The 25,625-nt window shown below is 39.9% G+C and overlaps 1 protein-coding gene across 1 annotated transcript in view; it reads right to left on the reverse strand.

Annotated features, from left to right (window-relative positions):
• Positions 1-9,048: 9,048 nt before the first annotated feature.
• The window catches only part of PGGT1B (protein geranylgeranyltransferase type I subunit beta), a 30,657-nt gene continuing 14,080 nt past the window's right edge, over positions 9,049-25,625 (reverse strand). Inside the window, 7 exon segments of the mRNA XM_054286462.1 lie at positions 9,049-10,130; positions 10,133-10,267; positions 10,846-10,954; positions 11,263-11,447; positions 13,160-13,205; positions 18,774-18,906; positions 20,349-20,500. Coding sequence (XP_054142437.1) covers positions 10,087-10,130; positions 10,133-10,267; positions 10,846-10,954; positions 11,263-11,447; positions 13,160-13,205; positions 18,774-18,906; positions 20,349-20,500 — 804 coding nt within the window. The 3' untranslated portion in view covers positions 9,049-10,086.

The following is a 25,625-nucleotide window of genomic DNA, read 5'->3' on the forward strand; positions in this document are numbered from 1 at the left end:
GGCGCTGTCCCACAGATACCACCGAGCAAAGCGAGCTGTTGTCAGCCTTGCTGTGTGGCCTTGTTCGCCTTCATCTCACAGGTCACAGGCTGCAGCAGCACAGTCTCCCATGATGAGTCCCTGCCATGGGCCTACAAGCACTTACACTCTCTTCTGAAGTTTCGAGGAAATGAAATCTCCCTGGATTCCCATGAAAATTTCGTTTCGTTCCTTTGACTTCTACGACTGCTTGACAAGTACAGCAGTTCTCATCAGGCCTCCCTGACGCAGCAGCCTAACTGGGCAGAACAGACTTCCCTCCAATTCCCTTACAGCACACTAAATCCACAGAGGCACACCCGCCTTGCCTTGCTGTGGAGAGGAAAGTCAAATGCATGTTAGTGTGCATTTGGGTGACCCCTCTCAGTCCCCTCCCCAAATAACTTGTCAGGCAAGGATTTCAAAGATGTTAAAGATAGACAAACTCATACTAGTTTGGAATATTGTATTATTTATTACAATTTTACTGCATTTATGTTGAACTGCATTTATGTTACACACTGAGGTGTGTAAAATGTTGGCAAAATTGAACATTTGAGCCTGGCTTAATTTTTTTTACCATTACTTTAAAGCAAACAAGAAAAATCTGTTCCTGAGTGACAGCAGTAGACGAGCAGAAGTGCTTAGGCCAGAGCTGTCTCAACCCATAAGACAAGGCACACCTAAAGTGCCTGAATCTTCATTTTCCAGTGTTTACAGAGCACAAAACTTTACTGAAGTGACTGAGATTGGGGCATTTACTTTTTTTTTTTTTAAAAAAGATCTTTCTTTATGTCCGTGTTGACCCCAAATCCAGCTAGCATCAAAAAGCACCAGAAAGCTCAATTTGTTCTGACAGGACAAGTGGCCTGTGGGTAGCTGGAGTAGGCTGGGCAGCCAGTAAGGGGATGGGAGGGAGTCCAGTCCAGACTGGCTATCATATCAACAGCTGCTGCAGAATTTAATTTCCTTTTATAGAAGGGAAACTGTGGGAACTGTTGCTCTCCAAAGTCAGTGGAGCCTTTGGTTTAAGAAACTGCTCTCCCTGGGGAACAGACGCTGCGTAACATCTCAGATGCCTGTGTGTTTGCTCAGGTTTCTGCTGCAGCCAAAAACAGTGTGCTTGTGTTTGCTTTATGCAGGGACCTGTGATGCCTGCCTTTTCTGTGGCTTCTGGACCATGACTTGCAGTCACAGGAGCTGAGAAAGCCTTCAACAGTCCTGAGGGGTTACAGGTAGAGGCCAAGGGAAATGCAGTGTTAGGACCATCCAGGGGCAGAAGGAGAAACATGCCAGGAGCATTCCTGCTGCTGTGCACAGGGCCCATGGGGCACAGCCCAGGCTGGGATGCCTGGCCAGGTCTGTGCTGGTGGCCACTGAGCTCAGAAGCTGTCACAAGGCTGGGGAACAGCTTTCCCACTGATAGCTGCCATTCCCAGCTCGTGTCAGAGCTGGCAACGCCCCTCAGCAGGGAGAAGTGTGCATCCTGGGCAGAGTAAACATGTGCCTCTGCTGCTCCCTCATTCCTGTGTTTAATAAAAACTAGGATAAACCAGAGCTGGCAGAAGGGAAGGGGACAGGACTTGTCTTAAGGCCAGGGAAGCTCACCTTGTCAAAGCAGTTAACACCTTTTCTTCAGATGCCCACCATCACAGTCCTCACTTGCATTAGCAGCTCCTTATTCTGTAGAATTAAGTTGTTGGAGGCTGGAGTTTCTTTACACTGAAAACAGATGTCAAGGCATGGAGCCATCAGAAAAAAATTGGTGGTAGTAGCAGTTTGCATGGTGTGCACAGGAAGCTATCTATAGCAACTGGGAAGTCACAGAGGGCATGTTATCACCGCCCTGCAGGACTCATTCTGGCCACATACAGGGAGTTATATATAGAGCTGTATACAAAAATACAGAAGAGCCCCATGCCTGTGTTGGAAAGCCTCATCAGGACTTCTCTTGAGCAGACTCCTGTCCTTGACCTCACCAGAGAACTGCATATTTCAGAGGGTGTTTTGGAAAGATGCTAGACAGCAAGTACCTCCTGAGGACAGCTGATCTGTAAAACACAAGTGTACAGACCAGAGTGCATGTATGCCCAATCGAACTAAGATTTCTGATTTCCTTCTGGAATATTTTTGTGCTATTTGTAGAAACCTTCCCCCTGTCCCACCTTCCCATCTATGTACCTCACAGATTGGCTCTACAATAAACTGTCCCAACAGAGCAAAGCTGTCTTTGGTTTAAGAATCCACAGGTTTGGGGTTCAGGGGTGGTAAAAAAAATAAATTAAAGTGGAATCTAAATAACTGTAAGAAATAGTCCACCAAAGTGCCCCAAGGCAGGATCAACTGTTCCTATACCATGCTCAACAGTTCTTAGTCTAACCTGCTGTGAAAGAGCACCCCTGACAAATGCTCCCTGGGCAACAGGTTTACACAGAGGATCCCTTTGCCCATTTTAGGGTCCGAATTCAAAGGAGGTTTTAATGATAAAATAAGCAGAATGGATGTTGAGAAAAAAGATGAAACTTCACTTTGGTCAAGTGAGTTTATTTTAGTAAGGCTTGGCTGTAATTTAAAGAAGGTTGTTACACAAAGATTTCTGGACAGCACAACAGCAAATAAATATAGCTCTGTGCTTAGGGAAACCTTTAAATTAAACAAAAGCAGCATGCAATTTCAACAGCACTCTTGCATATTTAGTTTTCCAGGCAGCATAAGCACCTGCCCCACAAGCACTCACAAAGAGCGATAAATGACAGAAAATCTTGACTCATTTTCACTTCAAATTTTTCTTCTGCAGATTTCATGTAAAAGGATAAGGTGAGATCCTCCCTCCCAGGGTGAGACAGAGCCTTTGTCTCATGTCTGGAGCAAAGGGAACACAGGGAGAGTTCTGATGGAACTCAGGCTGGATCTTGCAGAAACAGCCTCATGAAAGCCTCCACGCTCTCCCAGACTGAGCATCCAAAGAGGTTGGGGTGGGGTGGGCTGACCTGGGCTGGGCACCAGATGCCTTCCAAACCACTCTATCACCCTCTTCCCAGATGGACAGGAGAGAGAAAGTAAGATTGAAAAGGACTCACAGGTTCAGATATGGCAGTTTACTAAAGCAAAAGTGAAAGTTTGCGCATGCAAAAGCAAAGGGAAAAAAATAGGTTTATTCTCTACTTCCCATCGTTGGCGAGCAATGTTCAGCCACTTCCCAGGAACAAGGCTTCAGCACCTGGAGTGGTTGCTCCAGAAGGCAAACATTGTAAATAAAAACATCCTACTTCCTCCTCCTTCCCTTAGCTTTTGTATCTGAGCTAATGGCATATGCAACGAAATATCCCTTGGGTCAGTTTGGATCAGCTGGCCTGGTTGTGTCTTCTCCCAGAACCGTGCCCAGCCCCAGCCTACTGATGGGGTAGGCAAGAGTGCTGGAGAGACAGCACTGACACTGTGCCAGCACTGCCCGGCTGCAACCAGAGCAGCACTGTGTTATCAGCACCTTTCCAGCTGCCAGTGCAAAGCACAGCACTGTGAGGGGCTGCTAAGGGAAAATGAACTCAGCCAGACTCAACACAACAGATTAGCTCCTGGTCTGGAAGTCACTTTCACAAACAGAATAAAAGTATCAAAACTCAGCTGTTACATTCATATCTCCCTCCTTGCATTTGTAAATTTAGTATAAACAACTTGTGTGGCAAGTTGAAACCTCTTTCCAGAACATTTTTAATTCTCAAGAGAATTCTCAAGAGAATTAAAAATGAGAGAGCATGCAGATTGTTTTCACAGACTTTCTCTTCCTCAATGAAGTTTCTCTTTTTACTGCAAGTGAGGACCATATTCTTCCTCAGAATTCTACTTGTTCTCCAGTGATAGCAGCCTGTCCTGTCCTATTCCCAAGTACAGAGCCTGTATCTGCAGATGAAACATTTTAAAGGATGCCAGCGTCACCCTAGTGGGAGGCAAGATCATGGAGCAAATCCTCCTAGAAATTATGGTAAGGCACGTGGAAAATAAGTACGTGATTTGTGTCAGCCAGCATGGCTTCACTAAGGGCAAATAGTGCCTGACAATTTTGGTGGCCTTCGCAGATGGGCTTACACTGATGGATGTGGTAAGGACAGCTGACATGATATACGTGGATCTGTGTAAAGCCTTTGACACTGTTCCACATGACATCCTTGCTCCAAACTGGAGAGGGTGGACCACTCAATGGATAAGGAATGGGCAGTACAGTCTCACTCAAGAGAGTTGTTGACCACTCCAAATGTCCAAGCAGAGACCAGTGACGAGTGGCCTTTTGCAGGGCCTGGTGTTGGGACTGGCACTGCTCCACAACCCTGTGGGCAGCAGGGACAGGGGGACTCAGCGCACCCTCAGCAAGTGTGCCAGTGACTCTGAGCTGCTTGGTGCTATCCACACACCAGAAGGAAGGAATAGCATCCAGAGGGACCTGGACAGGCTTGAGAAGGGGGGCTGTGTGAACCTCATGGAGGAGTTTTGTACAGCAAAGTGCCAGGCTGGGCAGCAAATGGATTGAGAGCAGCTGTTCTGAGAAGGGCTTGGGGTGCTGCTGGGTGAGAGGCTGGACATGACCTGGCCATGGGCACTCCCAGCCCAGAGAGCCAAACATGCCCTGGGCTGCATCCAAAGCAGGGGAGGGAGGGGATTCTGCCCCTCTGCTCTGCCCTGCTCTGCTCTGGTGAGATCCTATTTGGAGTGCTGCATCCATCTCTGGGGATCCTCAACTTAAGAAGGACACGGACCTTCAGGAGTGCATCCAAGGGAGGCCACGAAGATGATCAGAGGGCTGGAACATCCCTCCTGTGAAGACAGGCTGAGAGGGGCCTGTCTGACCTGGGAAGGAGAAGGCTCTGGGGAGACCTACAGCACCTTCCAGGACATGAAGGGACCCTACAAAAAAGTTGGAGAAGGCCTTTTTACAAGGGCACGTAGTGACAGGACAAGGGGGATTAAAACTGACAAAGTAGGTATTAGGAAAAAATTCTTCACTATTGAGGGTGATGAGGCATTGGGAAAAGGTTTGCCCAGAGAAGCTGTAGATTCCCCATCCCTGAAAGTGCTCAAATGCAGGTTGGATTGGGCTTTGAGCAACCTGATCTGGTGGCATGTCTCCCTGCCCTTGGCAGTGGAGTTGGATGATTTTTGAGGTCCCTTCCAACCCAAACCATTCCGTGATTCTATGTTCTCACAACGTAGTTACCAAACAAGCACTTCTCCAGTGCCTCAAAAATAAAGCAGTAGTGTCAGGGTTTGCTGCCTTTGATGGGTTCAGCTTTGGAGGCTGTCGTGCTCTGTGCCCTTAGGAAGACAGGTCCTCACCCAGAACATGTAACTTGGGAAAAAACACATGACAAGAGCTACAGTTAAAAAGAAATTACAGTTTTCCCACATTTTCTCAACAGCTCATCGATTTTTATTAAACTCAGAAACTAACCAGGCAAACAGAGATCCAGGAACACAAAAGCATAAAAATGGTGAACAGAAAGTGTAAATCTACAACACATTGTAACCACTCAGTGGAGTAATTTAATAACCATTTAGTATAAAGATGTTGAGTCTTTCCTTTTTCCCACCCAGTGTCCTCTGAAGTGAGGAAAACTTGTTGAGTGGTCTTTTCTTGCAACAGCAAAAAAAGAGCTTTTCAGAACCACCACAGTATTTAACATCAACGTAAACAGACCAATAATCTCATTCAATGATGAATTTTGGAGATGTCTCATATTTAGTTGTAACAATAGCATCTTCTTACTTAGGGTCTCTCTGCTTCTTATGCATGTCCTGACACCTCTTTGACCTCCACAGGGACACTGATAGCAAGTTTCTCCAAAATGCCAGGACATGGGCTGTCCATAAAAGGCTTTGACTTTGGAAACCACTGTTTCTTCCGTTCTATATTAGGCAACCCCACACTGAACGGCTCACTTGGCACAAAGTTGAAATGTGTTTTTTAGGGAACACAACAGTTTCTACAGAATATTTAATTTCTATACTGGCATCCATGGAGAAAGCAAATTTGAGGCAGCTTCTTCAGCTCCTCTCAGGTTGTCTTTTACCTTGGGCAATAGAGCAGAGAGCACGGTACTCTTAATATGTGCTTCAGCATATGCATGTCAGGTATTTCTGCAATACCCAATTTACTTGCTAGTTTTTTCAGTGATGATGATTGTTCCATTTAGAAAAAATAGTTCTCAATATGAAAATTTATAAATACAAACATGCTTAGAAGCAGCCTTCCAAAATGGTGTTACATCTGTTAGCAGCTATGTACAAATCTAGTGACAATGTTTAAATCCCCAGTCCTCACATCCTATGCAAAAGATACATTTGACTTCCTTTGTTCAACATACCATTTTAAAGCAGTTTTTCTGGAAGAGAAACTCGGGCCACACACAGAGTTTGGGAGTGTTTCAGATAGGATAGAGGCACTCACATTTGTCAGCCTGATAGCCAAGAGGTTTTTCGTCCTCAAGCACATGGTAAAGCCATTCAATGCATGAATTTCTTATGTAGGTTCAGTCTCAGCAATGTAAAGCTGTGGTTAACACAAAATTATTAGAGGTAGGTAATAATCACATGGTTTACTTTTTCTAGCTACATTTAAACTTCACAGTTCACATTTAAGTTTTAGCTCTATTTTGATGTATCCCCTTTAAAAGTGATTTTAGGTTATGGACTTCTGTGAAACTCTTGTCCACTGATTTCTCATTTAACATTTTTCTAGTAAAAAGACACAATAAACCACAAAAATCAGAGAGACAATTCAATACACTCAGAATCCAGATGTCTGCTACAAGAACATTCAATGTTCATAATTTGTTTGCCTGACATAAGTTGGGACATTCAGAATGGCAAATCATATATGCAGAGTTGATTATTAGTACTGATTTTTATCAACTTAAAAAAGATTAAAGATTTCAAAAGAATTAAAGTAATTAGATACTCAGTGTGAGATGAAAGCATAGGTATTTTGCTGCCTTCATCAAACTTTGGGTTAATGAGAAACAAATACACCTTATGCAACCTTTAGGAAAGGCCAGCTCTGCAGTCAACAGGCAGCCTGAAAAGATGTTGTAGACTGGGGGCCAAGGAGATAAGAAATGTAAAATCCATATAAAGAACCTAGGGTAGCTTACAGAAAACATAGCAAGAAACTTTACCTGTTTTTTTGAGACAGAAAACTGTTAAACTACTTTCCATGAGAATTTTTCTTATTCACATTGTATGATTTTTCACTGTTACCCCCATATTTTCTGCTGAGGGACCCCGATGTCCCTCACAGATGAGAATGTGGTCACACACAGGACAACTCAGGAACCATAGCTCAGCATTTTGCAAGTATGGATTTGCCTCACCATAGTAAAATACATCATTTTTCACTAAGCTAAGAAAGAACAAATATTTTGACTGTTTCCCAGCAGAGACTCAGAATACTTTATTCATCTCTTCTGAAACTCAAAGCTACTCCCTCTACCAGGGTATGTGGTAAAAACTAAAAAACTCAAAGATGGTTCACCGGCAAGGCAAAGCAGCAGTGGTGGGGATGGATAGCTACAATTACATCTCACCTTCATTGTAACTACACCAGAAATCCATCCTATCCTACCATGAAGTCAACTTGTCATCATCATCTGATGCAAAGACAAGAAAATACCATGTTTTTTTGATCAATTTTTACTTCAAGATTTTTATTGTTTGGTTTTAAATGGATTTTTTTCTAGGTAGACCCCTATGACCTTAGAGACTTCTGCTCAGGGAAGCTACTTCAGCCTTTGCTGACCAACATCCCATTCAGCCTATTCAGGAAAATGGGATTCCCACAGGAACTGCAGTAGTGAGCCCCCTGCCTGGGAGATACTCTCTTTCAGGTATCTTGCTAGTTCTTTTTACTTGTGGCTGGATTTTTGGTCATCTCAGCATGTGGTCAGTAAAACCAATTCCCAAACTCTATCTTTGCTCCTTATCTCCTTCATGTTCCTTGAGTCAGTACCTTTCTTTTGCTCCCCAGTCTTACCCTACACAGCTCAAATCCTTTCCACCAGTTTGGTTCCATTACTACTCCATATTCTTCACTGGTGCCTCCAGCCTCAGTATCTCCCAGTTTTCATTTCTCTCACTCTGCAACAGTCCTACTCAAGCACCTCATTCCCCCTCTCCAGCACTGGCCTCGCAGTTCTCTTGGTTCCAGACTTCCCAGTTTTTACAACTACTGCGTCTCTCCTCCTCCAAGTAAAGTGTCTACTGGGACATGTCCAGATCACACACACCCCGCCCCACTCGTCCTCTGCTTTTCCAAGCAGACAACTATCACTAGTCATGCTCCCAATGCTGCCATGAAAATAAATCTGCTACAGAAATAAAACCTATCTATTTAGGTAGGAAGGCTGCTACAGGTTTGGACAAGGGGATTGTTCTGGTAGCCTAAAGATACCTACTGGACCTCTCTGACATGTGTGCTAGGGGTACCACTACACTACCCTTTCCACTTGCCCTGCATTGCAAAACAGGAATCATGTTTATCCCCAAAGCTCTTTTTGCTAGCCAAAAAGATCTACATCCTGTTTCTTTGGGCTCAGCAGTGGCAAATGCGAGGGTCAGGAACCCACGTTTTACAGAGGAACCCACTTGCCGCGGCAATTACGTCCAGATATGGACAACACTGGACAAACCAGACCAGTGAAGAGCTTTTTTTATTTTCAGCACATCAGTCTCAGGACACTGTTAGACAATGGAGACAGGATGTTAACAGCTCGCTGATCCACAGGGAATGGCAGGGAGGTGGAGTATTACAGAATAACATAAAACCATCTCAGTCTAGATTTCAGCCAATCATACATAAAACAACACATATTGACAAGCAATCTATCCAATCTTATTTGGCCTATTGTTATTTGTCACGTATGCTCTACTGCTTGGGAAACTTTTCTGCTGTATTTGCAATGCTAACAAAACTTCAGTCTGAGGCCTATACTTTTTTAACCATTTCCTAAAAACCCTCTAACTTTATGGATTCCAACAGCAAATGGTGCACCTAATCTGTCTTAGGAAGTCTTCAGTTATCTTTGGAACCTTTAAGAAAAAAAAGTGCTGTTAATGACTGGCAAGTTGAAAGATGTGGTGTCTACTGAATGCACAAACTGACCTGCCACAAACACACCAGCTGCAAAGTTACTTCCTTCAACTCTGAACAGCACTTCAAGCATACAAAGTAAGGCACTAGTAAAGCACTAAAGAAGCTGAGAATGTTCATCATTACTCTAATTCAAACAACTTCAATGTATTGCAAAGGTTTGTCTTTGGAAGCAGGGTCTAATGCTACTCTTGCATACAGGTATGCTTCCAAAAGACTGGGCTGAATATCTCTTATTGATGCACATCAATATGCCACACTCTTAAGTGAACTTCACGTGAAGAAACTATTTCAGATGAAAACTCTGTCTGGCTAACAATCCACTGCATCTGTGTAAAATCTACTCAGAAGAATTATGAGATCCATTTAGTAAGGCCACACAACCTTAAAAGTCCAGTATATTGAACAAAATAATTTTATTTGTATTTAATTAATTTGTTTGTGAAAAACAAAGTTTATGGAATTTGAAAGTTGATGATAATAGGTAATTTTTAACTGAGACTTAATATGAGAGATTCTCTACCCAAAAATATGTCAAACAGTAAGATTATAAAGAACTTCACCATTCTGTGCTATACTGTATGATATGTAAACAATTTTGAAAATACTTCCCCATTATATATTTTGACACAGTATGCACAAATTTAAAAAAATAAAATTAAAATGAAGTTTAAATGCCTCAAGGGATTTCTTAGAAGTAAAGCCATCTGAAAAGCCATTTACAGTCTGCGGTGACAAACTTCTATATAATCAAAATATTCCCCATTTCACAATGCAGAATAACCTGCTGAAGGCAACTCCCTATCAAAGTGATGCCAGCAACACAGATCTGATTGTATGACTCCAGCACTTAAAAGAGCACATTGGTTATACATGGCTTTTAACCCTGGGCTACAGTTATGCTACCAGAACTAAATTCAAGTCTAAATCAGTCATGTAGAGAGGTGTGTGTCATCTGAACGCTGTTTAAAGTCCGTGTTTTCCAGATCTGATGAAGGTGGTGAAGACGCTCTGATGCTCTTGTGCTTACATTTAGGGCGGGATGAACTTTGCAAATACCAGATTCTCCAATTAATGACAAACCACAGATCCCAAAGTAGGCATGTAAAGCATCTGAAAGAAAGACAGAAAAGGAAAAAAAAAAAATTTCAGGCTGTAGTAGCCAATTTTCAACCCATATTCGAACACCTCTGAGTAATTACAACCAAGGAAAACAAATAATCAGGTGCCATATACTGGATCAGCAGGCAATCCCCCTCCTCAGGGAAGAATGATGCATCTGACTCCATTGATTCAGAAGGCTAATTGATTACTTTATTATACTATACTGTATTAAAGAGATATGTACTATACCACATCATCCTTACTTCTAATTTCTAAACTGAAAACTCGTGACTGCCCAACACAGTGATACTCTTTTAACAGTAATCTAAACAACAAGATTCACTTCCTTTGTGGCTGAACAAGGACAAATTTAATCTCCCTCTTTCCATTTCAAGAATGAAAACCCCTTTATATTTTGAGGGTTTTTTTGGGTTTGGTTGGTTGGTTGGTCGGTTGGTTGGTTTTCTTTGTTTTTCTGGGGTTTTTTTGGAAGGGTATGGTTTCCCTTACACCTCTCAGATGTTTGACTGCTGGAATTTATTTCTTACTTAGAACATACTCATTGCAATTTTGAGAAGTTATTTTACCTGGATGGCTGTCGGGCCACTTGGCAAATCCACCAACAAGGCGATCTTGAGTTGACAGGATGTAATTTCGGTTTTTCTCAAAATTTGTATATTGGAATATATTCAAGAGCTGAAAAGAAATTGGATTATAACAGTAATATAAGTCTTAGTATACTTTTAACACTAAGTCTTAACTAAGTGTTAGTATATTTTTAACACTAGAATATAGCACCTATTTTTGAGATAAGCAGTAACAGCACAGCACTAATCTGGTAAACCTCCATTTCCTGCATTTTTTGCAAGACGAAAGACATTTATAGCCATTGGTGCATATTGGTGCACTTGTGTCAAATATCTAACGCTTTCAAGCAAAGAAAACAGTGCTTAAAGAAATCAAAACAAGTCAATAGCTATCCCTACACTTGTTCTGTACACTACCTTCAATGTTGCTCCCACCCAAAAGGAATAGCAAGTGTCTACAGGTTTGTTGGGTCGTCCATGGTAGCCATTCTGTTGCCTCATTATACACCATCTTCTTATTCTGTTCAGTTCTTTTTCTGAAAAAACTTCCTCCAGTTTGCCCATCAAACACAGTGATGCAATACCACAAAATGTAGAGCCCCCTACAGAAGAGAAGAGAAGGGTTTGCTTCTGTGAAGAGAAAGCAGGGTTTGCTATGCTTTGATACACAGATTTGCTGAAGCCTGTATGATCTCAGTCAGAACTTTAACTAAGCTATTAGCAATGAAATCAATGGATTTTTAAAAGTATGGAAGAGTTAATTTTGAGTCTAAAATCCAAATAAATAAGAACACTCAAGTTCAGCGGGTATGTCAAAGGTGGGGGGGGGGAAACTCAGGAACTCCCTCAACGCAGCTCTTGTAGAAATAAACCAGTTCATTTTCTTAAAGCTGCTTCTTCTCACATTGCTGTGCAATTTACACTACACAGCAGTCCAGAAACAAGTAAAAGGAATTGCAACAGAAATATTTCTTCACTTGTAACTAAAAAAGAAAGCTATTGGAATGCCAGCAATCAGACTGAGGCAGAGATGCCAAAGCCAGCCTCAGACACAATCCCCCAGAGGATATAAACAGACAGAAGTGTCTGGAGAGCAGAAGGAGAATAAAAAATTCAAACTAAAATTATTTAAAAAATCCCAAACAACGTGCGCACTTAATATGGTGAAAATACTCCTGGACTCTCGTGGTTGTAATACATACAAATTGTGCTTCTAAGGATTTTTTTGCTGTCAAGGAAACTGTATGGTAAAAAAGATAAACGTATGATCTTTGTGTAGCCCAGCCACCACTTTTTAAAGCCCATCCAAGTTTATTTTGAGTCTAATACCTGATATGATAAAATCAGAGTTGGGAAAGAACATAAGCAAGCGGCTGACAGGAGACTTGGGCCCCAAAGTTCCTTACAATATCCTGGTGCTGGAAGACCCCAGGAGATTTAAGATTATTTTCACTATGATGCTGAAATGCAGTGCTGAAGTATTGCTATTTGTTATCACTATAAATTTACAGAAAGTTAATTAACCAATTGTTTTAATATCTAGGGGTATAATTTAAATTTTTCAGCTTTATTGATCCAGCAAGAAGGAAACAGACAAAATCCTATCAAAGCTCAATACTAAGGGTAAACGTTGGATAGGATCATAGAATCATTTAGGTTGCAAAAGACCTCCAAGATCATCAAGTCTAACCTTGGACAAATCAGTCCAACAGACTACAGCACTAGATTTAGTATGAGTCACCTAAAAGCCAAAAACTCCTCTGTCACAAGCAGACTGCTACTTCATGGCACAGAAACGTTTTGCCTAAAAATAGCAGTCTCCTGGGGATTCCTATCTTCAGATGTAGCAACTCTTTACAAAAATTAACTGTTGCTTCAAGATTTGAACCCACAACAGATTCTGTATCTATCAGAGGAAATGCTTCTATGTTTTACCAAAGCTGTTGAAATTGGAAACAGTCAGTTATGTGGCACAAAATCTCTTGCAGATAAAATCCTCAGAGTAACAATGACACGTGGAAAAAGTTTGCTCTGTCAGCAACAGCTGAGAACTAAAAGCAACACCTTTCAACAAAACACGAGATAAGATTTCAACAAAAACACTCATAAAATTAATGGGAGTGATTAAAAAAAGCCTGTCTGTTCAGATATTAAGCTAGATCTAAAGGAAGAAGTGACATTTGGAGGCATGTTTTGGATTTGCTCCTCCTCACACAGCTTCCTTAGAAAAGAAGGAAAGGTATGGCATACCCTGCGCCTGCTACAGCACTTTCAATACCACTCTGAAAGGTGTAGAGCACTTTGACATTCTTACCATGAGATTCCAGTCCAGCTCCCTGTGCCAGGCCATTATCATAAGACTGAAGAAAAAAAAAAATCCCAAAAAGCAGTTAATTTAGAACCACAGCACTTTGACATCACAATTTCTTAGTTTACCAGCAAAATTATCATCAGATCATTGCCATGATTGAACGTCATGAAATTCTGAACCTCCAAAAATTCTTGCCACAACACAGTTAACAAATCAGCTCTTTTTCAATGCAGGATGTTTTTAAGACTTTCATGGAATTAATTTTAGTTGTGACACAAGTTAGAAACCTGAAAAAGGGTAAGCAACAAAGAAAAAAATCATGTAATGCAGATATAAAAAGAAAAAAATGGCTATGTAATCAAAACAAAACAGAATTAAATAGATAACTTAAACTGTCTCTAATCCAAGAGCAGTTTAACATTAAAAAAAGAGCCAAAATGCAAAGTACTACTGTGTGTAGAATAATCAAATCCAAGCAATTCTTTAGTAATAATTAAGTACATCAGGCTTTAAAAAACAATGCGAAGGGAACAAGAAGCAAGAAGAAAATTATAACATACATTGGAATAAACTTAAATTGGCCTATAAAATATTACTGTTAAGAAACACCATTACAGTGCTGAAAAATCACTCTGTTAAGCGCAACAGAAGGGGAAACTGAAGTCTGACAAAGCACCAAGAATATCATAGTTCATGTCTGTCATGAGCAATCTATGGACACGTGTATATCTAAGAATAATAATCTTTCTTCCCTAAAAATCCATTAAATCATTTTACTTGAAAAGAAACAAAAGACCATGTAAGAAATTATTAATAAAATAGCAAATATTTATTTTACAAGAGTTCATGGAATACCTAATGAATTATCTCTGAACAAATACCAAATTGCTTAGCAGGAAAAATGAGGTGTAACTCTTGAAGTTAAATTACATCAGCCCTATGTATTCTACATCAACTGCTCAATTAATGATTGGATCAGTATCTGATCAGACACAAAGCACTAAAAATCCTTCTCCCACATCCTCCAGGTGCTGACTGTGAATTTCTCACATTTTCTCTAAAACAGTGGCTAGTAGATACAGGACACCTTGACAAACCAATAATGACTCCCATAGTCCTAATCAAAGAATGGCTACAGGACTATTGTATCTCTAGAAACTACCTAAGAATTATTTTGTGCATCTGCTTTTAAAGCTGACATTGAGAAGAAAAAAGTAAACAGAAGAAGACACAGAAGCTACACTAAAACTGTATTCCTAGTTTTGAATTGTTGCTGAAAGCTGAAGCAACTGAAAATACTAATATCTGACACATACACTTCAAGCTGCAGCTTGATTTCTCAGGTTTGAACCAGTAAATTTTAGTAATCTCTATGAACTTCTGAATGTTAAAGCACACAGTGTGAACTCTTCCTTTTTCACTGCCTTTTGAGAATGCAATACAAATGTGCTACCACACTCCACAGATGCATTAATTGCTAAGAAAAGGCAAGCTGATTAGCAAAGCTATGCTGGCAAAGCTAATTAACTCTACAAACAGCAATTTTAAGAGGAGGTGTTTTGCTTTATGTATGACAAAGTAATTAGCTCTGGAGAAAAGCTGTTAAGTGTGCATCCCAGACACTACTATGTTGTGCTGTACAATTAGCTTTAAACTCTTAACAGACAATAGCTGACCCTGGGCAAACTGACACCTATTTATTTACAGACAGCAGCTGCTCTCGGGGGACTTGTGTGCCTTAAAGAGCTAGGGAATACTTTCATTGGTCCTTTTGAAAAGACTCCAGAAATCGTATGTAAAAGGAGCTCTTGATTACTGCAACATGACAACTGTATAATTAAATACTATCTTCAGGAAATGTGTAAATCCAGTTTGGTAAAATCTTCACTGCAAAGTCTACAAGTTTTACAACCAGCTTAACTATATCAACAGACCAATACAAGCGCATTTGAGGAAGACTATACTAGAAGAAGCAGCTGATATTTTTAAAGCTTCTTGCAAAATCTCTATTTAAAAAAAAGCACTGTTGCAAAGAACAGTGTTATTGAGCCTCTGTAAGTCATTCAAAATCTCAGCATCTTAGTATTTGTTGTGTTTTGATGAGTGATATATCTAAGTTTTGAATGCAAAAGACAAGAGTCAATCTACACTGCTAAAAATTGTGTGTTGAAATCTGACAATTTTACTGACAATAAAACTGGCCTGGAATTATTTTTGTGATCAGCATTGTATAAACACTTCTTTAGTAGAACTACAACAAGAAGGCTATCTATTCTGTATGAAGATTGAATTATTTTTAACATTTTAAACATGGTTTATGTTCCAATCTCCTGCTGTTCTTGAAATGCCTAACTAAACAAATGCACTCCCTCATTCAGCTGTATTGAATTGTATGTCACAATCCTTATACTGCATCACTAAAGGTAACAAATTCCAAAGCTTACTACAAACAGTACTGCGGTCAACCAGTTACATTACTCTCAATCCAGATGAGTTGTACTTCACATGTATGGCAATTTGAAAAACTGAAAGAAGTTCTGTTAACTGTCATGTGCTTCATCTAGGTGCACACGAATGACATACAATAGTAAATCAAAACCACACCCTTCTGTAAAAGCAGTTTGGTACTGAGCAATGAAATCCCTTTTTGTCTACAACTAAAGAAAGTGACACCTAATGAGGTGACATTGTGGCATTGTGACACAAATAAGCATTTACAAAATAGGAATAAGCATTTACAATAAAGCCTATAGTTATTAATTGTATAGTTAATTACACAAGGAGCAACAAATGAAATAACCTCAAAGAGAATTTACTTTTAATTGTTCCATTTTATAGGCTAGTTTTAGCACCATCTACAAAATCTTAATGAGAGAAATCAAGCTAACATTCTTGGATGCCATATTTCACAGTCGTTGTGTTTATTTATGAGATACACTTTAAGAAATACCTGGCTCGTGTGATAGGTAATTAAACTGAAATACATCTCAAGGAAAGTGGTGGAAAGAGATGAATGAATGAAAGGAAAGAACAACTACTGCTGTGAAATTATCTTCACAATGGGCTGCTCCCTGAATGTCTGAGACTTCTTCAGACATATTTGCAGCTCTAAATGTGACCAAGCAGGATGCAAAAGTTTTGTGTCTTTTCTCAGAATTGCCAGACACCTTGCAACTGAATTAATTCACACAAATACTGGTTGGCCATGCAGTGAAAACCCAGCAAACACAGACAGAACTAGTGTACATGTGCATGCCAACTCTTCAGTGAATTCACAGCATAGAAGTGGTTTAAAGAAGTCCCACTGAACACAGTGTAGAGTTAACCTAATTCACAGTAAACCTGGACAAAAATACAGCGTGTCTTGCTGCACATTTCTACATGCTAGAATGAGTGCTCCCTAAAGAGCACTGCTTATTGGATCTCTCTAAGTTACTTATTAAGCTAGCCAGGAAGAGACACAATCTTTGTGATAAGCCACAGTGTCTTCTGAACTTTGACCACAGCAAGACTTAGTTCTACTTTACTAGTAGAACTGAAGTATTAGTAGGAGGCCTTCCAAGATGTCTTGCCATGGTAAGGCCTCAATTATTAGAGGTTTTTTTAAAAATGCATCTCTTTTTCCAATAGGAACATAATGACTGGAATTTGCAGGTCCAACAATTAATGCTAAGCTCTAGAAGCAAAGTTTAAATTTGGTTCAAGATCACACTACACAATAAATCTCCAGTACCACTTCAAAGCTCTAAACTTTCAAAAAATTTCCACTTGTCTGCTCTGTTATGGCCTCATCTGATGCTGTCTGTTTTGTCTTAGAAAGAAACAGTTTATCTCTATTTCAGTTTCCCTCTATTTATTTTTTCAGTGCTGCCTGTTACGTTATGTATCTCTGTCACACTCCAGTTAACAATCTCATTTCCAGAAAAAAGACTCCTAGTATATGAAATACTCCTTTTACACAAGCTGATTAATAGCTTCCACAGTTCAAGTCAACATTCTTTGTCCCCTTCCTAGTTCCACCATTTCCTTTGGGATCAAAACTGCACTCAAATGTTCACAACTAACAGACAATGCGATGTACAGAACTACAACGAGGATTTTGCTCTTGGGTTTTGTTTTCTATTATTTTTTAACACTTGATTATCCTATTGTAACTCTGCTAAGCTATTTTACTAAAGACTGATCTCAGCAAACATTAATGGTCAGAGGATGAAGAATGTTCCCTGCCTAATTGGTAAGAGCAAGCACTCTGCCTAAGCTCCTCTCTCAGACTGAAAGCAGAATGGATAAATCATCATCCTTGGGTGAAATTCACTGAAAGGACTCAGCAGGGATATTCTCATGAGAACCCATGCTAACTAAGGGGAACTACCAGCTATGGGAGAAGGGCTCTTATGGGAAGCAGGGGAGGAAGATTCTAGGATTGTATAGAAACCCCCTTATCATGGACTGTTTTCTGGGGAATGCAGGGGTAAGCATAACTTACTATGGGATGGCTAGGGAAAGGGCCAATGGTAAGAAACAGAAAGATCAAAGCAGACTGGAGAAGAACAAGGGGAAACAGAGGGGAAAATGGGATAAAAGGTGCTACTAGGATGTGAACAGACTGCAGGTCCATATCCTTGTATGACTGTGCCCTGGCCTTGATCATCTCTGTCTGTCCAGGACTCTGGCAGTGCGCCAGAAAACTTCTTGAGGTGTACAGTAAGAAATACTAAGACATCCAAATACCTCCTTTAAAAATAAACAACAACTTGGTCTGAAGCAAGAGATTTTAAAGTCTTTTTTTAAACTTGTTTCTCACATAAATTGTACAATCTTGCTGCTGACAGCAACTACTGAAAATAGTCATTTACAACAGAAGCTGTGTGTCATCATAAATTTGAGTCTTCTTTGTGGACCACAAGAATTTAACCTGTGTTTACCCACACTAAAGGAACTGCAATTTTCAAGCTTGCTCAGCTTCCTTAAAAAATTGTGTTTCAATCTTTGAAAATGTAACTCAATTAAACGAATGAAACAACATGAAAAAAAAGGAAATTTCCTTTACTCCAATCGAATATGAAGACAAATTGCACAGACACAGAAAAAAAATGTGCACGTACTCATGAATACATTTTTTCAATCCAAGTATCAAATAAATAAATTATGAAGTGCATGACTGGAAAGACTTAAGGATGGACTCATGTCAACTATTAGTTTATTGGAATCCGTGTATCTTTTAAAAAGCAATACTATAGCTGAATGAAATATGAGGATTTTATTGGTATGCTTTTCCAAAGTGCTTTCTGCACTTTTTCTAAACAGAAACATCACACCTTAGTTTTCAAAACCTTGCTTTTAAATGCTTAATTATTTTAAATAAAGAGGCTTTTTAATACAATTTGAAGCAAACAAACACACCAAATAAAATTATCTTGCTAGCACACATATTTTAATGAAAATACAAATGCAAAAAGCCAATGTACTTTGTAATTCTCAACTCGCTAGAGCAGGAAGAAAAAAAAAAGAAATTACCGTAATACAGTTTGGACAGATTTTTTTTTTAAGCCACAGTTAAGAAAAAAAGCTTAAAGCCTGAAAGCATAGGAAGAAGCAACATTTTGTGAACACTCACCATACTTCTTCTAATGTAGTCTATTGCTTTCTTCATATCCATGCCTGACCAGTTATCGAGCATGTAGCAGATGCAGGAAGCACAGTACACAAACCTCATATCATTTTCACTTCCTTCCAGCACTGCACAGAAACTGAAAGAAACATTTCTGTCTTTAAACACTGTTTTGCCTGTTACACCAGAAAATTTGAAATGGGGTTCAAAGAATTGCACAGTGTTTTCTCTAAAGATTAGTTTACAGGAGTCTCATAAATATAACCCAAAGCTACACTAGGTTTTCTTTTTAGAAGATGTGATTCTAAGGCAAGGAAAATGCATAGGCCTCTAAACTTTTAGGAGCCTGAGTAACTATTTCCAGCAACATAATGATACTGGTGCTTACTTATTCCAAGATGTTTATACTTACAGTCTTTAACCTATTACAGTATATACAGATACATGACTTACCATTTTACCTCTTTTAGGCAGAATTGTTTGACTTCCTAGGAATCCTAATAGCTCACAAGGCTTTCTTTCCTTACTGCAACTTGAGGACCAGTTTCCCAGGTATGTATGAAGGCAATTGCTCATACTACCATTTCTAATACAAATGGTGAATCAGTTTTTAATTAGTTACTGTTACAATTGCACCAAACTCTATGAATATTTTAAAATTTTTATATCTGGGTTATTTTGGCACAATGTCAGAGACTCTTAAGATGACGATGGATGCCCTGATTTGGGTGTTTGTATCAGAAAATTCTGCCCTGCCAACAGAACCAGGGCAGTAACCACCCCCCTGTACTGGGCACTGGTGAGGCCACACCTCGAGATTTGAGTTCTGTTTTGGCCCCTCAAGACAAGGAAGTCCATTGAGGTGCTAGAGTGTGTCCAGGGAAGGGCAGTGGAGCTGGGAAGGGTTTGGAGCACAAATCCGATGAGGAGCAGCTGAAGGAGCCACAGAGAAAAAAACACCAAGAGAACAACTATCACTCAACTACCCGAAAGGTGGCAAGTTGGGGGTTGGTCTCCTCTCCCATGTGGGACAGAGGAAATGGCTTCAAGTTGTACCAGGCAAGGTTTAGATTAGGTATTAGAAAAAATTTCCTCATCAGAAGGGTTGTCTAGCACTGGAACAGGCTGCCCAGGGAAATGGTGGAGTCACCATCCCTGAAGGTATTTCAAAGACATGTAGATGTGGCACTTAAGGACATGGTTTAGTGCTGGACTTGGCAGCGCTGGGTTCAAGAGTTGGACTTCATGATCTCAAAGGTCTTTTACAACCTAAATGCTTCCATGATATACAAAACTAGGTAAATGGTTGAATTACCTGTGACAATAAATACACCTTTAATTGTTTCTTCTAGGACTTGCTGCTTGGCAAGCCTCCATTTGGTTAGAAGAGCCAGTTAGTACCCTCTGATGACTTAACCATTTCCAAGAAGCCAGCACATGTTCTATGACTTAAGTGACTCCTAATCAAACTATTTTTCTAATAGAACAAAAAGATTATAGCTACTTCTATAAAGAACATGTCTCTTACATTCCATTCCACATATGGGTAGTAGGAGTTGCAGCATATAAAACATCTTTTACCTTCCATCCTCCAGCTGGAGAGCTCTCAGTCCTGCCAGTATGGCATCTTTATTTACTCGACTTAAATCATCTCCAAGAATAACCAGACATGATAGTCCTGTGTAAGTCATTGCTATGTGCCCACTGTCATAGGGATGACATATACCTGGACCCTAAAAAAGGAGAAAAAAATAGAAATTTTGAAACATCGCAAGAGCTTACACTACAGTAAATTTTTTTTTTTAAGGTAAGAGGTAAACAAATTACTTTTCCCTTTACTTATTATGGTTAAACTGAAGGTATCCTGCTCAGCTTTCCTCACCAAACTCTGCTCAGCTTTCCTTATCAAACTAAGTTACTGCATAACTCGGCTGCTCTTGTAAACACTTGGTCAGAAAAAAGCTTTGACAAGAACTCCATTTGAGGAACAATTAAGGAAAAAAGGGGATGTCTTCACCTGTACCTAAGTTTGTCCTGACACACCACTGGGCATTAGCTTCCTGGCAGCTGGGTAAGCACTCTTAAACAACCTAACTCTGGAGGTCCCTCAGCCGAGATTTTACAACATAAGGATCTACAAGGAGAAAGCAGTGTGAGAGATTATTAGTAATCTCTCTGTCAACTGAAGCAATACCAAATTAGCCACTTACCTACTTTGATCTCTATTTTAAAATAATAATTAGAGTTCAAACACAGTATTTACATACCAAATAATCACAGACACATAGAATATTCTGAGTTGGAAAGGACTCACAAGGATCACTGAGAAGCAAAATTATAGTTAAAGGCTGAGTAGTCCCATAATACAACTCATAGAAATGGGAAAGGGATTGATACAGCTATGCTAAAACTACTATTTTTCTTTATGGTATTTTAAGGGCCCATCCTGGACTGTACTACTTCATGAAAACAGAAGCCACATGTAACAAGATGACTATGGATACCTGGGATGGTTCAGCTTGGAGCAACTGGAAGATAACTATTTTAAACACAATAAAATTATTTCAATACTGAGTATTAGAGATAGATTTTTAAATGATATTTTACTAGCATTATTGCCTAATCAGTTGCAATTCTTATTTTGCAATTAATCCTAAAAACACAAGGAAAAAACAGTATAAAACCAAATTTAATATTATGTTATGTGTAATTGCTATTTTTCAGACAAGTCATGCTTATTTCCAAAGCCAAAAGGTTTTTCTTCTAGTAAGAAACTGGGAGAGAAATTGTTATTACCCACTAGACAGCAAGAGACTGCTTTCACACAAGGGAACCAGAGACAATTGGAAAAGGGAGGCAGAAAACAGGGTGAATTGGGTTCAGCAGCACTGAAAAAGCTACGTAACAGAGGAGAACAGGAGTGTATGTGCTGAGAGCTGCACCTCCTCTCCCTTTCTTCCAGTCCTGGACCCTCTCTTGAGGTGGCATCACAAATTTCAACAGCTCCCACTCCCATCCCTGCCTCCTACCCTACACATTAAATACACATATAGGGCACGTTAAATTGCTTTGGTTAAGTGGTCTCTATTGACCTCAGCTAATGCACTGGCGCAGAGTATGCTCCGAGAAGACCACAAAGGGGGTATGGCCAGGGTCTGTTCTCCATGCACTTTACCTTTTGTAAGAATTAGTCTGTATGTCCCACAGGAAATAGATTTACTTGGATCTCAGAGATGGAGTAAACAGTTCTGTTCTGTTGGAATTATCATCATGTTCCTCACAATCTCAGCCTTTTTTAAAAGAATTAACACTTAAAAAATTTAAGTTGGGGGAAGCTTTCAAACATCTAAACTCGGCTCAGTGATGTGGCAGTGTTCCCTACTATATCAATTAAAACAGCTATTAAAACATAACTCATGGCCACCAAAAATTCCCAGTGACCACTGCAGAGCCAAGAAACTCTCCTGCAGAAGCATGGGCAAGATCTCTTCAAACACTAATAAAGAATGCTACTAAACATGCACCAGCACTGGCACAGTCCCACTTTCAAGACAGGGTTCCTTCACCCAGGTGCCAATCCACACACGGAGCTAAGCGGTTTTGACACATTTGCACAGAGGTGTGTGCTGAGTGCTAAGTCCACCAAGCCAACACACCTGGTTACAGGCAAGAACTTAATTATACTTTCAAAATACGCAAGTATGTAGTTCTTGTATTTATGAAGATTCCTCAACACAGGGAAGAATGATGCGCAGAACTCCACGCATCAGAAGGCTAATTAATTACTTTATTATACTATAGTATACTATAACTATTTTACACTGTATTACACTAACAAGAACTATAGTAAACTGAAGAAACTCATGACTGTCTGCTGACCAGACAGTCAACACAGCTTGACTGATAGGCTAATTAACACAAACAGTGTCCACCAGAATCCAATCAAGCAATCCCTTTAGGTAAATAATCTTCCAACACATTCCAGAAGTCCAAAAACACAGGAACAACGAATGAGGTAAGAATTGTTTAGGTAATTCTTTTCTCTGCTTTTCACCATTCAGAGGGCATGTGAATACCACATGTAGTTACCTAATTTCTAAATAAATGCCTACTCAATAGCTATTTGACAATCTATCTTTTGCATGCTTTGATGTATTTCACAACACATTTTGCAGGTGTTCAGCTGGTAGGGGTCTTCACTTGAACATGGGTAGCCTCAGCTTTAGAGGCATCTTTTTCATGTTCTTAAGTTCATTGAAAGTACAAGATTTTAGCTGTTGCCAAATAATTAGTGGTTAAATTCAAGGTGTCTCTGCTTCTGTAATCTCTTTAATAGTTTCAAAACGATTCTGCAAGACTTGTTGTTAAGTTTCTCACTTCGTGGAACCACAAAATGGCCTGGCCTGGAAGGGACCTTAAGGTCATCTAGCTGCAACTCCCCTGCCATGGACAGACACTTTTCAGTAGACCATGTTTCACAGGACCCCTTAAAATATACAGAGATGCCTGCTTAAAATAAAAAAAAATATTAGTACAGAGATATTTTGACCCAGGCTTACCTGGGTCTTTATAGTACTTATTTTTATCTTACATTTACTTTTATATTCTATTTATTGTTATCTTTTCTGTGATTCACTCTGCAAAATATTTATAACTATTCATCCTTCACCAGTATCAGTGTTGCAGCCTTGAGAAAATACAATGTTGTGTCAGGAACACAAAAGATATCTTTCTTCCCCCCAAGTGAAAGGACATGTTAATTACCACAATCTTACATAAAAGTTGCAGCTATTGAAAACAAAATTCTGATTCACAATGCTTTCAATGTACTAAAATTTAATCACAACACTTTCAACATACTGAAAATACCCAGGCCTACCTGAAACTTTGAGGAGGCTGTTTAGCCCTAAATTAAAAAGCTAGTTTAAACTGCAGTAACAGCAAATCTGAGACACTTCAAAATCTGGGGCCATTTCAGTATAAAATTATTTTCTAATTTTAAAAGCAATCATGTTTTGAATGTGAAGCTAGAGGAGTCACTCTTAGCATTCATTCACAGTTAAGACTGCTACAGTTCATGAGGGCTGTGTTGTGAGTTGGTGAAGTGGATATGGTTTTGTTTCACTTTTGCTTTTGTCCCAAAAAGATGCAAACACACTGCTGTCAAACACCTCAAAGGCAACAGCTAAAATACCACAACTCCCAAATCAAACCCAAATAACCTGCTCTTCAGAGATTTAGTAAAGCTGGATATTCTAACATAACCTTCATTTTTTTCTATTAGTTTGAAGGGCCCCTACTGACTGAATAGATTTGGCTATCACTTTCTTAAGAGCTCAAGAATGACATCACTGTAGTGGCATGTAATAGATAGCAAATGTGCATGCAAATCCAAAATGCTTACAGAATTTTTCAGAAAGTATTTTTTATGGCAGACTTAATAGAACACTTTTAAATAATGAAAAAAGAAAAATGACTTGACCGTAAACACATCCCAGAGTCATGGCAGTGAATTTCTAACTCTTTTTTTTCTGAATTATTTCAGGACATTTCAGGCAACAGTGCTGGAAATGCTTTAAACCTTTATCTGCCAACAGATGCAATCCTTCAAATGCAGATACAATGAAGAAAGTACTGCAATGCTTGAATAAAAACCTCATCCACGTGCAAACAATTTTCTAGAGATAGTGACCTTGTAGCTAATTTCTACACATAACTTGATTCCACTCCTTTATCTCATATGTATAGTGGCCAACACATTCTAAGACACCAGTGGACAGCAACATATTTCCAGTAAAGATAATATTTCAGTATGAAGCATTTACTATTGGAAGGAGAGAATTAAATTAAAACACCAGAAAGTGCTGGGAGGAGAAAACAATGCTCTGCCAATCTTACAGACTTTTTGACTTCATGGCCCTTTACAAGATCTCAGAACTATGTCCAGAATAAACTCTTCTAGCTTCATACACTGGGGAGGATTTGAAAAAGGCTTCCAAAATTATGCACTATTACTACAACTTAAAATACTACACTGTACAGCTGCTAAAGGTATGATATAACTGGAAAAGGAAAGTAGAGGCCAGTAGAGCCAGAAGAAGTACAGTAGTTCTGTCCTGTGTTTGAGAGTGCATCAAATTGTACTGAAAAGTGGATGAAAAAATCTGTGAAAGCACTAAACTAGCCTCTGCTAACCTCATTTCTGTCTTTTATTAAAAGCATTTTCTTTTCACATGGAAGAACTCTCTTGAACTGGGCTTCAAAGCATTTGCTCTCATTGTCATGACAAACAGGGATGAACAGACGTGCCTAAGTCTGGGTGGTATCAGGTGCAGTCAAATATGAACGATTCAACACAGGAAGAGAAATACCAGTTGCCGACACTCACTTTGGAAGAAACAGCCAGGCCTAGTCTATTAATACATGCCTCCCTGGCTGGTGTCACTGCCAAGATTTTAGGTGTTTTTTTTGACAGTGGGATGGCCTACATGGCACCAGACACACTGGCAGCATCAGATGGGATTCACTTTTCTCAAAGGACCAGGACAAGCTCCAGAAGTGCGTCATGAGAAGCTCATGAGATTTAACAAGACCAAGTGCAAGGTGCGGCACCCAGGTCAGGACAACCCCAGACTGGGAGGGTACAGACTGGGAGAGGAAGAGAAGTCATGGAGAGCAAAGGGCTTGGGGATGCTGCTGGCTGAGAGGCTGGACACGATTTGGCCCTGGGCAGCCACAGCCCAGAGAGCCAAACGTGCCCTGGGCTGCGTCCAAAGCAGCGTGGGCAGCAGGGGAGGGAGGGGATTCTGCTCTCCTCTGGTGAGACCCCATGTGGAATGCTGTGTCCAGGCCTGGGGT

This window comes from Melozone crissalis, unplaced genomic scaffold (assembly GCF_028551555.1).
Source record: "Melozone crissalis strain CALT ecotype California unplaced genomic scaffold, PUWL_Pcris_2 ptg000005l_1, whole genome shotgun sequence".
NCBI classification, from domain to species: domain Eukaryota; kingdom Metazoa; phylum Chordata; class Aves; order Passeriformes; family Passerellidae; genus Melozone; species Melozone crissalis.